This window comes from Quercus suber, unplaced genomic scaffold (assembly GCF_002906115.3).
Source record: "Quercus suber isolate HL8 unplaced genomic scaffold, Cork oak 2.0 scaffold_171, whole genome shotgun sequence".
Lineage (NCBI taxonomy): Eukaryota > Viridiplantae > Streptophyta > Magnoliopsida > Fagales > Fagaceae > Quercus > Quercus suber.
The window spans coordinates 344,727-359,298 of NW_027069631.1; the positions used below are offsets into that span (position 1 = coordinate 344,727).

Here is a 14,572-nt window from a genome sequence, read left to right on the forward strand (position 1 = left end):
TGTAGCAGAAGAGGGCTTTGTATGGGAAGTATTTGCGCATTTTGTTTATTGTGATGAGATGCTACGCTAGTATTCAGGTATATAGCTTATACTCTCTCGCTCCTCAAATTAAAAAAGAAAAAGGAAAAAGAAAAGGGGTGTATGATCTCTCTCAATTTCCACGTCAGCAAATGCAAAATAGTAAAAATGTAATTGACAAAAATATGTATAAAAAAGTGGGACCCAAATTACAAAATGCATAAGGGTATTGAACCAATCATTTTAATCTGAAGCCGTAGATCCACACTCTTTGAGCACAGTCACAGATGAAACTCAAAGCCAATGAACACGAAACACGTTATCAAGTTCACTTTACTAAAACAAAACTGAAGTCTAGAGAGAGGCAGAGGCAGAGGCAGGCAAGCTTAACTAAGCTCATAGTCATAGGAGTATTATTAAACGGGACATCCTTTTGCTCCACAATTCTCATAGTTGCAGTTGGGCGACATATTCGAAGTTCCAACACTTCGCAATCTCCGCCTCTCCTTTAAATTAGCTACACAGAGAGAGAGAGACACTGACACACACGACTCTGCTTGCCTTCGTTCCCTTCCAATTCCAAACTCTCTCTCTGATTTCTGTGTTTGTTACACATTTCCGGATTAAAACACGAAACACCATGTCGCAGTCGCTCCGCCTCTTCAACCATGCATCCACACCCAACCTCACTTTCCCCTCCAACCCCAACACCAAACAATGCTATTCTTACCTCCCTAAACCCTCCTCCACCTACAATCGCCGCTTCCCTCTCATCTCAATCAGAGCCTCCTCCTCCTCCTCAGATCTCGACTCATCTTCCCCACTCCTTGTCTCCGATAACGGCAAAGGCGCCGTAATATCTCGTGAGGAGGAGTACCCGGTGGCGGCGGGTTCCATAGAAGTGGACTCCGTCACTGAGACGGAGCTCAAAGAGAACGGGTTCAGGAGCACCCGAAGGACCAAGCTGGTGTGCACCATCGGACCCTCCACCTGTGGATTCGACCAGTTGGAGTCCTTGGCCGTTGGCGGAATGAACGTCGCCCGCATCAACATGTGCCACGGTACCCGTGATTGGCACCGCCAGGTCATCCAGCTCGTTCGCAGGCTCAACGAGGACAAAGGCTACGCCGTTGCCATCATGATGGACACTGAGGGCAGTGAAATCCACATGGGTGATCTCGGCGGCGCTTCTTCCGCCAAAGCTGAGGTCTCTCTCTCACATTAACTATTTTATTCACCTTCATTTATTTTCTTCTCAATTTTTGTCATTTCTTTTTGCTCATAATTGTATTACTCAGTCCATTAAGTATAAAGTCATCTCTTTGACTCCCTTAGATGACACAGTCAAACTCAAAACCAATCGCTTTAACTTTTTTAGAGACTAAAAGTGATCACTTTAAACTTCATCCGCCAAATTGCTCATGGGCTAAACTTTAGGGACCAACCATGTATTTGGACTTCTTAAATATTTCAATGAACAAATTACAAAATATTTACATTTCAAAGACAAAAATTGAGCTTGGGCCTTCAACTTTTACAGTTGAAAGCAAATATTCCAGACAAGATTTTTATTTCTTTTGTTATATTCAAATTCAGAATGTCATAAATTTTATTATGTGAGCTTAAATAAAGCTAATTTCAGCACCCCCCTTTTTTTTTGTTGATAAGTGAGCTAATTTCAGCACTTGTTTTGAGTTTTGCAGAGAGGCAGATGTGCTGATGTGTGTTTAGCTGTATCGCAGCCACATCTATCCCTCCCGTCATTGCCCTTTTATCTATCATGTTCTATTCAATAGACTCTTAACAAAATAGTCTTTTTATGAATTTTTATTTTTTAAAAGATGGCTTAGATATTGGAAAAACATGAGTGTGAAATTTGTTTACTTCTTGTGCCAATTCAATGTGTCTGAGGTGAACATATAAAATGCTTGTATTTATCTTTTTTAGGATGTAGATTTGCATTAATACTTGTGAAGCAATCAAACTGCTTCTCATTGTAACATAACGATAAACATCCAATTATGTTGATGGCATGAACCTTTTCATAAAACTTCTCTCTTAACCAGTGTTCCTAATGTCCCTGTCCAAAATTTTTGAATGAGATCAAATCATTACGTGTGATTTCTATGATGCAATATGTACATCATTCTATTGGCCACATTGGAGCTCATTGTGATTGGTCACTCAATATTGGCAGGATGGTGAGATTTGGACTTTTAGTGTCAGAGCTTTCGATTCAACTCTCCCAGAACGCACCATCAATGTGAACTATGATGGTTTTGCTGAAGGTTATTATCATAAAAATATCTTTTGATTCAAAAGAATGCCTTTTGATTTATGAGAAATGATTTTTCTCTAATGAGTTTGTTATTGCATTGACGCGCGTGTTAATAAATCAGTCGCTTTTCAACTGTGGTCTAATATGATACAGATGTGAAAGTGGGGGATGACCTCCTGGTGGATGGTGGTATGGTGAGGTTCGAGGTGATAGAGAAAATTGGTCCAGATGTCAAGTGCCGATGTACTGATCCTGGACTGTTGCTGCCTCGGGCTAATTTAACTTTCTGGAGAGATGGGAGTCTGGTGCGAGAACGTAATGCCATGCTTCCCACAATTTCTTCTAAGGTTGGTCCTCCCTCCCCCCTCTTCTCTCTTTTTTTTTTTTTTTTTTTTTCTCTCTCTTTCCCCCCCACAAACTCTAGAGTTAAATGTAAATATTGTACATAAATCTTAGGGTAAATTGCAAATTACACCCCTAACATTTGGGGGTGTTTGGATTTTACACCTTAAAGTTTGAGAATTTGGATTTTACCCTCCTAAAGTTTGGGGCTGTTTGGATTTACACCCTGATATTTCAAAATTTGTATTTTACCCCCTATATTTTAAGGGTGTTTGGATTTTACTCCTTAAAGTTTGGGATTGTTTGGATTTTATACCTTGAAGTTTTAGAATTAGGGGGTGTAAAATCGAAACACCCCAAAATTTAGAGGGTAAAATCCAAGTTCTAAAACGTTAGGATGTAAAATCCAAACACTGCCAAACTTCAGGAGTAAAATCCAAACCCTGAAGAAATTCTGAAACTTTAGGGTGTAAAATCCAAATACTGTCAAACTTTAGAGGGTAAAATCTAAATTCTGAGAATTTCAAGGTATAAAATCCAAAAATTTTTGCGTGTAATTTGCAATTTACCCTAAATCTTATGCTAAGTTATGTGATATAGAAAGGAATAGGAACTACATGTGGAATGAATTACTGAATTCTTCAACTGATTAGAAAAGTATAACAGGCATTTTTCTTGGGGCTACTCTTGGATACATCATTGCTTTGAACATTGTATTGTACTAAATGGGACAAGGAAATGAATAAGCTGGGATTAATTGTTATCATGGTTTTTATTTGAGTATTTGTCAAGTTAAGTGAGTTAGTACCTAACACACCATCTTTACTTAACAAAAACAGCTTTTTCAGCTAACATATTATACTGCCACACTTACTAAATTTTCCTTTCTCAGCTGTAACCCTAACATTGGTATCTGTAGGCATTTTGATTCTTTACCTGCTATATATGCATTTCATAAAACCTGCAGAGAATTGATTTCTAGGTGCAAGAAAAATATTTAGATTAGTTGTAGTGATTTCTTAATTTGCATTAAACCATCATTGGAAAACTTCCTATTTAGTGAACTGTCTAAACTCTAAACATGAGGGTTTCAAGAGATACTCCAGCCATTCCAGCATCTCTTGTGGTGCCTGGGCACTGGGGTACAAAGCCCCACCAGCCCCCTTTCCTGTATTTACTATTTAAACTGGTCTAAACGTGAATAAAGCTTTGGTCATTTTAGTAACTGTTCTTTCTTGAACACATGCAATTGGAGGAATTACTCTGAGCTTTTTGGATAAATGCAGAGTGATCTGAGTTCTTCTCTGTCACATGTGTAGGCATCAGGTTGTTGAAGTTGTCACTATATGCCTTTGGAGCTTGTTTTGACTTTTAAATGCGTGAAGCAATCTTGATGAGATTCAATTCTTGGTGTTTTTTTAAGAAATCTGAATAAATGAATTCGATTTGAAAATGCACACTCATATACATGGAAAGATACTTCATGGATTGTTTGGCACCGCTTATGTTTTGTATTTGACAAAACTGGGGATACATATTTTTGTTCTGTTTATGTTATACTGTAAACTGGAAAAACATCTATCAATCGCTATTATTATCCATTTTAGAAATAGAAAACAGAAAACATGTTCAATTAGGACGCACATGTTTTTTTGTATGTGACACACACATGCTCGTCTGTGCGAATACTCTTTCACATTTTTGTTTTTTTGTAAAATTGATCTGCATCACTGCAAAAATTGTGTGGTTTGGTCTTATACTGAAGCTTTTTGTATATTCAGGATTGGTTGGATATCGATTTTGGGATTGCAGAGGGTGTTGATTTTATTGCTATATCATTTGTCAAGTCTGCTGAAGTGATTAAACATCTTAAAAGCTACATTGCAGCGCGGTCTCGTGATGGGTAAGCTCATTTATTTACATGTAGTATTTTTCACCCAACTGTTTTGATGCCATCAAGAAAACTGTCCGAATCCCTCCACCCTTCCTTTTTCTCTTTTACTCTCTTTTTCACCCCAATTTTTACTTAAGATGCACTACTCATCGTTGGCTCTCTCATATTAGTAAAATATGGCATATGTATACACTCTTTTAAGTTCATTATAATGAGTAATATTGCAAGTTACAACAGTTAATTAGATGAACGTCATCCTTTTTGTTTCATATTTTCTATTCTATCAGTATCTTTAGTTCCGCAACAATTGAGATATTATCAATTTTTAGGCTGAGTAGCTAATTTTCTATGTGATAATGCAGTGACATTGCTGTCATTGCAAAGATAGAGAGCATTGACTCATTGAAAAATTTGGAAGAGATCGTTCAAGCCTCAGATGGAGCTATGGTAGCAAGAGGAGATCTAGGTGCTCAGATACCACTGGAACAGGTCCCCTCGGCCCAACAAAGGATTGTTCAAGTGTGCAGGCAGCTCAATAAGCCAGTCATTGTTGCCTCTCAGTTACTGGAATCCATGATTGAATACCCTACACCTACCAGAGCTGAAGTGGCTGATGTTTCTGAAGCAGTTAGGCAGCGAGCAGATGCTTTGATGCTCTCTGGTGAGTCTGCCATGGGCCAGTTCCCAGAGAAGGCATTGGCGGTTCTGAGAAGTGTCAGTCTGAGAATAGAGAGGTGGTGGAGGGAGGAGAAACGCCATGAAGCTATGGAACTCCCTGACATTGGATCTTCATTTTCAGACAAAATTTCAGAAGAGATTTGTAGTTCTGCTGCCAAGATGGGTAAGCACTCTTTATATTTCTGTTTATGGATATGGTAAATTAATTTATCTTGTAAGTGGTCCTTGCATAGTCCGTGTGTTTGCATGTAATTTACAATAATTGTTGTGTTTTGACTGTATTTTATGTAGTGTAGTAGTTGTTATTGTTTCTTCTTTTTAAACAGTCCCATTTCTAATTTATTTTTCCAAGTAATGATCTGGCCTCAAGTTACAGCTGTAGATTATGTGCTTTATTTTTGTCTAAAACAGAACTAGCTGATTTAATTTTCAGAAAAATCTAAGTGTCCCCTTATTTTTTCCTGTAGTTTGTGACCTTTGTTGATGAATGATGACACTTTTTGCTTTGGTTGGAGATGATAATGAACAATTAAAGATTCTTTATTGTTATCCAATATACTCTTTGTAGTACTGATCCTGCCCTGCCTATCTGGGGCCTTTCAGCTAGGTCCTGAGTCAACCTTTGAAAGTGGCATTCTTTGCACGAACTATAGTGTTAGGTAAAATCCTAATGATGGATAATTTGAGGTAGGGACACATTACAGTAGTGGATTGTTGCTACATGTGCAAAAAGAGCAGGGAAACCACAGATCACTTGCTCCCTTCATTTGATGTAGCCAAGGAATTTTGGGATATGATCTTATGTTTGTTGGGGGTGCAGTGGTCATGCCCAGATGACTCGGTGGATTTATCCACTTGTTGAAAAGGAAGGTCTGGTGGGCACCATAATGCAAGCATATGTCATTCCTTTATGCATCATGTGGTGTTTTTGGAGAGAACACAATGGGTGTAGTTTTGAAGATTATGAGAAAAGTCAAAAAACAACTTCAGAGTTGAAGCCACTACTATTGAAGGCCCTTTATAATTGGAAAGCCGCCGCTGGCTTTTTTATTTTTCAAACTTGTTAGAATTCCTTGATTTCTTTGTTTCTTTGTTGATTTTTGGCGCATCTCTTGTATGGTTCCTGTGAAATGGGTTGCACCGTTTTGCCCTCTTAATGAATTTGTATACTTATAAAAAAAAATCAGTGGACTTAAATGGTTTTTTATTTTGCAGCTAATAATTTGGAGGTGGATGCACTTTTTGTCTATACAAAGACAGGCCACATGGCATCTCTCCTCTCACGTTGCCGACCTGACTGCCCAATCTTTGCGTTTACTACCACAACATCTGTGCGGAGGCGTCTGAATTTACAGTGGGGCCTGATACCTTTCCGTTTAAGCTTCTCTGATGATATGGAAAGCAACCTTAACAAAACATTTTCATTGCTCAAGGCCAGGAACTTAATCAAATCAGGTGACCTTGTCATTGCTGTCTCAGACATGTTACAGTCTATCCAAGTTATGAATGTTCCGTGAAAACTGGAATTTGTTTGGATTGCAAGCACTGTTCCTTCTAAATCATAATATCCATCTAAACTTCTATTTCCTTCACTATTGGGTCCATGAGTTGCTTAGTGCTAGAAAGAAAAAGAGTGTAATCATGAATCCAGTGCTCTCCTTCCTTGACTTACTCCAGCATTGCTTTTTCCAGTGGCAGCATTAGAATTTGATTAGGGCTGTGAGTTATATTCCACTTGAGCTCTTCTAGTCTTAAGCAAGTGAGCACTGTTTGTACCCCATGAGTAATTTTGCGTAGGCTATTTATCACAAAATGTATTGCTGTGTGCCCGAGGTAGATCTCCTGCACCTTTCAATTTTTCCTTTCTGGTTTGTGAAACAATGTAGCGTTTGTATTATTGTATTCTTTTTCAGCTTCACTAAAATAATTTGAAATATGAATCAAGCATATAATTTTCAGCCAACTCTTCTCTACTTCCTCTACTCTCTTTCTCCCTCAATCCAAACAAACCATTAAAGTTTTAAGTGGAGGAGGTGCCTGTTGAAATGTAACTGAAATGTAGCTCATTGGTTGGATTATTATCTTTAGACTAGGATTTCTCTTATGGGGGATGACGTACTGAGCCACTGAGGTGTGGTTTTCTATATGATAGAATTGGATCCACCTTAGGTTAGGCGTGAAACAAAACAACCTTGTAGAATGCAAATATTTCAACACTATAGCGTTCAAGAATAAGTAGTTAAAAATTTTAGTTGGTAATGCTTAGCTTCCATCTCAGTAGGTAACTGCTGCTGTCTGTTAAAACATACTATATAGTGAGTAGCGAGAACCACACTACTCGCTGTAGATTCAGAATTATCATTCCGGTGACGTTGCAAGTTTTCGCTGTCATTCGTGTTGGGCTTCTGTCAAGAACTTGATTTGATTCTGGATCTGAATAATGGGTCCATTCACTTTTCAAACTTTGCTTTCAAAGCATTAATTAATTTCAGGATTTCATTTATCTTTCCATCATGATTCTTGCAAGCTCGGATGCTATGGAAAGTACTTTGGGCCCATCGTGGACATTTCTGTGTATCAGCTGAGATTTAAAGAGCTCTTTGATTTATGCGGAATATAGATACTAGGAATATTAACTCATTTTAATCTGATTGTTTTTTTTAAATTTTTTTATTTTTATTTTTATTTTTTATCCATGCCTATTTTTTATCCGATCCAATCCATTTGATTGGTCTCATTTATAAAATTTAAATTTTTTATTTTTTGTTCGTCAGTTTTTGTTGTATGCCAAAGTTATATACTGTATAATTTTCTCTAATATGGATAAAAATAATTATAACTAGTCAAAACAAGGTGTAATTCTCAAATATGATTATGCTCATTCTAATTCCCCCATCCCACCCCTAAAAAATATCTTTCGAGGTGATTTAACTTTATTTCATAGCTTAACATGTATACCCATTTTTTTCTTTTTTGAAATTAGTGGAATGTGAAGTTTTTTTTTTTTGAAATTATTGGAACGTGAAGTGTAAACTTGTAGATTTATGAATTATCCATTTTTGAGTGTTTGCTTTATTCTTTTATTTGTATTGAAAATATATATAGAGGGAGAAAAAAAATGTTACAAAAAATGTTAACAATTTGTTTGGATGAAGAGTGAGGAGAGGGGAATAGTGGGGAATGAGATAGGATTAATCTTTCCTTGTCTAGATATTTGTTTTTAAGGAGATAGGTAAGGATTTGAGAGGGTTTGGAAGGGATTCTCAATTTGGAGGACTTTACATTTTGAAAGGGAAGAGGTCACAGTTTCATGAATTATTTATAGATTTTTATTTTCCCTTAATATCTTTAGTTTAGAGTAGCATATTTTTCTATTTCAGTATTCATTTTCACTAGGTTGTAACAAAAACATTCAACATTAATGAGGATGAGATGGTTTACCTAGGTGAATGAGGTAGTTATCTCAACTTTCTTGCTAAGTACTATGAATGGGTCACTTGACTCCAAAAGTAAAAAAAAAAATACACGTGGCAAAAAATTTGACAATAATTAGAAACTAGATTGGATTCTAATTGTGCTTCAACTTTAATATGATATATGTATATGATATGATTTACTTTTCTTACCTCCCTATAACTAAATACGGTGCGGGGAATATCTATTTTCTCATCCTTTTTAATTTTCAAAGCATCCAAATAAGAGAGATATATTCACTCTACTCTCTACTCCTATCCTCTTATTCCCTGTTGTATCCTCTCCCTAAACTTCCAAATAAGAGGGAGGGATAACACTTTGACATCTTCGAGTGCACAGTAATTTAGGTGCACAATCCCAATGTTATGTATAGAACTTTTTTTTTATTGATTGTTTAAAGGGGAAAAGGAGTCTAAAAGACCTCCAAGTTTGATAAAATAAATTACTTCTAGGGAGTCCAAACTCTAAACTTTAATAATAAGATTTTTTGAAATTATATATATATATATAAACAACATCAAATTATATAAACAAATGGTTGTACAAAATAAATATTAAAGTTTAAATTCAAAGAAATCTATTCTATATTTTTATCCACTATAACTAGATAACATTTATTTCAACAAGTAACTTAACAATTTATCTTCACTCTTATTTATTTATCGAAATAACAAAACTATAATTTTAAATTAAATGATAATATATAGAATTATAGACACATAGCAGTAACACCTGGCCTCTTGACAGTGGTAATATTTCTGAAAAATACAAATAAATAATTAAAAAAGGGCAAAGATTTTTATTAATGGGAAATGGTCCACATATGGATATTGACCAGAAAGAGGCGATGACTCGTGAGACGTAACAACACACTCCTAGCTCCTAGCTCCTAGCCATCAGCTTACTGGTGTGCACTGGGAGTCTGGGAGGGCTCAAACCATGACCTGCATTGCATGCAATCCAATAATTTCGTGGGGGATCAGCATCAGGTGCAATAGCTAGGGTATTGCACCTGGTGCAATACCTCAATTTCCTTCACAAATTTTTTTTTAACTTTTTTCATTTTTTAATTTTAACTTTTTTACTCTTTTTTAATATATTTTATTTAATGACTGAAATTAAAAGTTACTTTTTCAACTTTCAATCTCATTCTTTGATCAGTTATTGTACCAGGTGCAATACCTAGGGTATTGCACCTGATGTGAATCCTTTCGTGAAACCGGTTGTTACTTTGTGATGCCCCTGAAAAGTTCCTGAAGATGACTTGAAACTTAAAAGCCCTATACCTGCTACACTATCAAATATCAGGTATATGACACAATCATGGATTGCCACATGCAATAATTACACTAGATCCAAACCAAATTCCAAGATGATACCCAGACAAAGGAAGTTAATAAATAGCTAGCAATATAACATAATCCATTAATGTGCCATCAAGTTTAGTGGAGACACCTGAATGCTGAATTTTAACCAGTATAATCTTTTGGGGGTAGTGTATTCTACATGAATCTAAGATATAAAAAGAGAAATTATCTTCCATTGTACAAATCATATCCCAAAACCATCCAATTGAATCCAAAATAAAAATTTTATAAACAAACTACTCAAATATTATATGATGAACCATAGTTTTAAAAGGTCAAGGAAAAACTAATAGTTCTAATCATGGTGAGCTAGGTTGAGGTCATTTCTCTATTTAGTATATCATAAATTGACCACTGGATTGTCAGTGTGTCACCTAATCTCCTTTTTAATTTTTTTTTGGGAATCAATTTGTTTTTAATTCACCGAATCTCTTGTTTGCTTCATTTGGGTTATTGTGTGATGTGAGAAATTCGGAGATGGATTTGATATATTTGATGATATCCTAGTAGTTAGCATCATCATCATGGGTCCCATTCTCTAACCCCTATGGATGGCTCATTGGTCCATTAATAAAGACTCCGTCAACCCATATATGTTAGACAGTTGTCAAAGATTTTATAGCTTAATGACTGTTTTCTCGAATCCTTGTTTCTTCGCTTAAAATTAATGTATCTATATTCTATATATTAGAAAAGAAAAAAGAAAATCATTACAAAACACTTGGTCATTCAATTATTTAGTACAGTGATCTAATTAAACCCCATTTAATAAGGAACAAATAACGTCATGGGGATGGGGGAGGGGAGAAAAGACAAGAGCAGAGAATAGTCCCAAACCAGTAACCACAACTCTAAATACAAGAATCCAAACCACAATAGTCCCAAAGAGAAGAGTGGGTTTTGGTGTTGGATTGGCAAAGCAAATAGCCATCATTTCATTTCATTTCATACATAGCTTTCCCTGTCAAATACCTTTATGTCCTCATCGGAGGACATCATCTCTCATTTTAATTACTATATAATATTTGAGACACCAACTTTGTTTTAATTGAAGCAAACAAGTGGGTAATAATACCTTTTTGATTATCATTATTCAGTGTCTGGGTCTGAAATTGAAATTCTTTCTGATCAGAGAGCGTCTATCATAACGAACAAAGCTCTTCATGGTTCTATAAAAAAAAAAAAAAAAAAAAAAAAAAAAAAAAAGGCTCTTCATGGTTGATCACAGTCCAAACATGCTAACTGACTAAATCTAGTTTGAAAGTCAATAGATTTGGAAATGCATGTGCAAATGACAAGCGATATAATAAAATTAATATTTTCAATTGTGTCAACTGCCAAGTAGATTTCTTTATTTCTTTATTTTATTTTATTTTATATTTTTCTTCTTTTAACATGTCCCGTATTATATGTGTAGTAAAATTATTAACATAATTTATTATAAATGAAAATTTAATATTAAAATTTCAATAAATTATATACAATAAAAATTATTTTAATCACCAATTAGATAATAATTGTGGGGTGTCCGAGGACTGAGAAGGACATGGAGCATGACGTTTCTCACCAAACCATTTGTAAAGTGCCTCAGATTCGAGAAGGTGGTCTACCCGAGTTGAGGATGGGAAAGAGGCATGAGGTCTTACGAGCACCCGATGAGGAGAGGTAACACTCTGAGGGAGGAATAGTGGAGTTGTAGGAAGTTACCTGAAAGGGTATACCTGCCACCCCCGCATTGAATGCTCTATAGCAAAACTCATCCATTGCATTAATGAAGAGGTGACACTTGAACAATGTTTTCACAACTAGCAACCCCTTCTACCACCTTCAGCAGAGCCTTGATGGGACAAGTATTAGAGGGAGAGTTTTGGGACGTACACGTGAAAGGTCATGATGCAAAGAAGTAGGATATATAAGAAGAAAGAAGTCCTGAAATAAGGAGACTTTTTAGAAGAAAAATAAGAAAAAAGGAGGAAGAACGGTATACAAACTAGGAAAACCTAAGAAAGACTTATATAAGAACACATCCTCGGGTAGGATCTAGGATAGCTTTTTTATTTATTTGACTCTTGTTTTTCCCTAACTATGACTTGCATCATTAGCCTGAAACTTAACTATGATAGCTCTTTTATCATCAGACTAAGACATCAATCAGTTTTTTGGTGTAGGCGGGGATTGAACCCCAGATCTCTTATTCAACCATCAGAGACTTTACTAGTTGAGCTAACTGGAACACACCTTGCAAGTCCTAGTTTAAGATAACTATTATATTTCATGTGACGTACTTTCGCTGTGTGAGTCACTCTAGGTGCATTAATATTATTAATATAGTTTCAATCTATGGCGTCCGCTCTTGATGATAGCTCTTTATCATCAGCCTAACAGATGTATTGGGCCAACTATTTAAATAATGGTACACGTGGTAGTATTAAAATACCAAGTATTACTATATATATATGTTTCTCAAAAAAAGAAAAGAAAAGTTTTACTATATATATGAATATATAGTAAAATGCAAAAATATATTATACGTAAAATAATATTTATTAGTTGGCACTAAAATGAATCCTCTAGGAGAAGACAACACCAATGTATGACATTTAATGTGAGCTAGAGAAGATTTCTCAAAGCCTTAATCAAAATGATGGCACGTGAGAGGCATGTGGAAGATAGCGTTTACATCGCAACAATTACTACTTACCAGAGAGTTCCTCAGCTAGGTTTTAGAGAAATCAAGGCAATGACAATGCGACACATGACAAAGAAACAAAAATAATTGTCAAGACCCATGTAAAAATAGAAATTAACACTCTTTTAAACAAAGGATATGCATACTCATCTATCAAATAAGAGATATTGATTTTCTCTGATGAATCAAGAAAATTCACTAATGAGTCGCACGATGCTCCTTTCGCTTCGTATATTAACCTGCACGAAACAAAAGAGAAAACCTATCGAAGGACACCGGTGTGGTGCCGGCCAAACACCCTCCGAAGGTTAAGTCAGAAAGTATCCCACAGACGGTGCCAACTGATGAATCAAGAAAATTCACTAATGAGTCGCACGATGCTCCTTTCGCTTCGTATATTAACCTGCACGAAACAAAAGAGAAAACCTATCGAAGGACACCGGTGTGGTGCCGGCCAAACACCCTCCGAAGGTTAAGTCAGAAAGTATTCTCACAACTCTAGAGTGCTAGAGAGGGGTTGATTATGCGTCCCTTGGCTTGTGAGGGTATTGGGGCTTTTATAGTGGCATAAGGTTGACATCCTTTTCTTGGCGCGGAAGTCTTTTCCTTATAGGACTCTCCTTGTAGAATCCTAAACGTGATGAATAAATCTCCCCTTTATGCGGAAGATCTTTACCAAATATATAAGATTTCCGGAGTCCTACTAGCGCAAGGACTCTATTTAGGCCCTTATGAGAGTGGGTCAAAATATCCCCTATGAGGGGCCCAACAGGCCCATGGACAACTAGCCTACCTTCCTTCACTCTGTCCATATCCGGCCCGTTCACATCAGGTCCGTCCATTGGAGGCCTGTGCAAATGACGGATCCGTTTATTCGGGCGTCTGTAGACCATATTCGGTCCGTTCAGTCACATAAGACATTCCAAGGTATTTTGTCCCTTTCAGTTGCCCCTTCACCCGATGGGTCCGTCAAGAATAATGAACGGACCCATGGGGTGACGGATCTAAAACTCGGTCAGGCATACAGGACACCTATGTCCGTAAATTTTCATCCGTACACTGCTGCATCAGGAGCTGATGCATTAATGTGTTGTGCCAAGTGTCATCCTGTCAATGGCTGTTGTTTTGGAATGAGGCGTCGCTTCGTCTTCCGTGCACTTCCATTATAAATATCAGTCCTTCGCCCCTCATTTCCCCACTTGTTGCTAGAAGAAATTGTCAGAGCGAGTCCGTCAAGTCTGTCAGAGAACAATCCGTTCAGTCACATGTCCGTCGCCCGTCAGATCTTGCTCCAAGCTTCTGGTGAGTTATTTTATATCCGTCCTTTCTTTTTCCTTTTGCTCTTATTTGTACTTCATGTGTCTGTCGTTATTTCCAACCCCGTCAGAGTCTTAGGTTTTGTCATTACATGTAGGCCATGTCTAGTGCGTCAAGTAACCAGTCAGTCGTTCTCGACGGGGCGGATTATGAAGGGGTATACTCGTCAGGTCCCAAAGACCACGACGTCCCGAGCGAGAGTAGTCCGTCATCATCTTCCTCGTCCTCAACACATGAGGGCCTGGAGATGATTGAAGTCCAAGAGGTATCAGACGACGAAGAGCAACAAGTGAGGTCCGTCGTGGGGGTTGATGGACTTAGGGAGTTCGTCTTGCCCCCAGAGTGGACGGTCCACGCCTTTACGTCAACCATCAAGGAGGGTCACTTCAATACCCTTAGGGACCGCTACCAAATTCCAGACCACATCCCACTCCGTCTACCGTATAAGTCAGAAAAATGTTATTACGAAGGAGTTGACGGAGTGGGTGTGTACGAGCAAGTGCTTAAGGCTGGTC

At 37.1% G+C, this 14,572-nt stretch overlaps 1 protein-coding gene across 1 annotated transcript; it reads left to right on the forward strand.

The window, feature by feature from the left end:
- The first annotated feature begins 419 nt into the window (after nucleotides 1-419).
- LOC112021151 (pyruvate kinase isozyme A, chloroplastic) lies at nucleotides 420-7,173 on the forward strand. The gene is made up of 6 exons (XM_024053720.2): nucleotides 420-1,225; nucleotides 2,216-2,306; nucleotides 2,450-2,643; nucleotides 4,420-4,541; nucleotides 4,895-5,373; nucleotides 6,426-7,173. The coding sequence occupies exons 1-6, from the start codon at nucleotides 659-661 to the stop codon at nucleotides 6,725-6,727; spliced, it is 1,755 nt and encodes a 584-aa protein (XP_023909488.2). The 5' UTR covers nucleotides 420-658; the 3' UTR covers nucleotides 6,728-7,173.
- The last annotated feature ends 7,399 nt before the right edge of the window (nucleotides 7,174-14,572 follow it).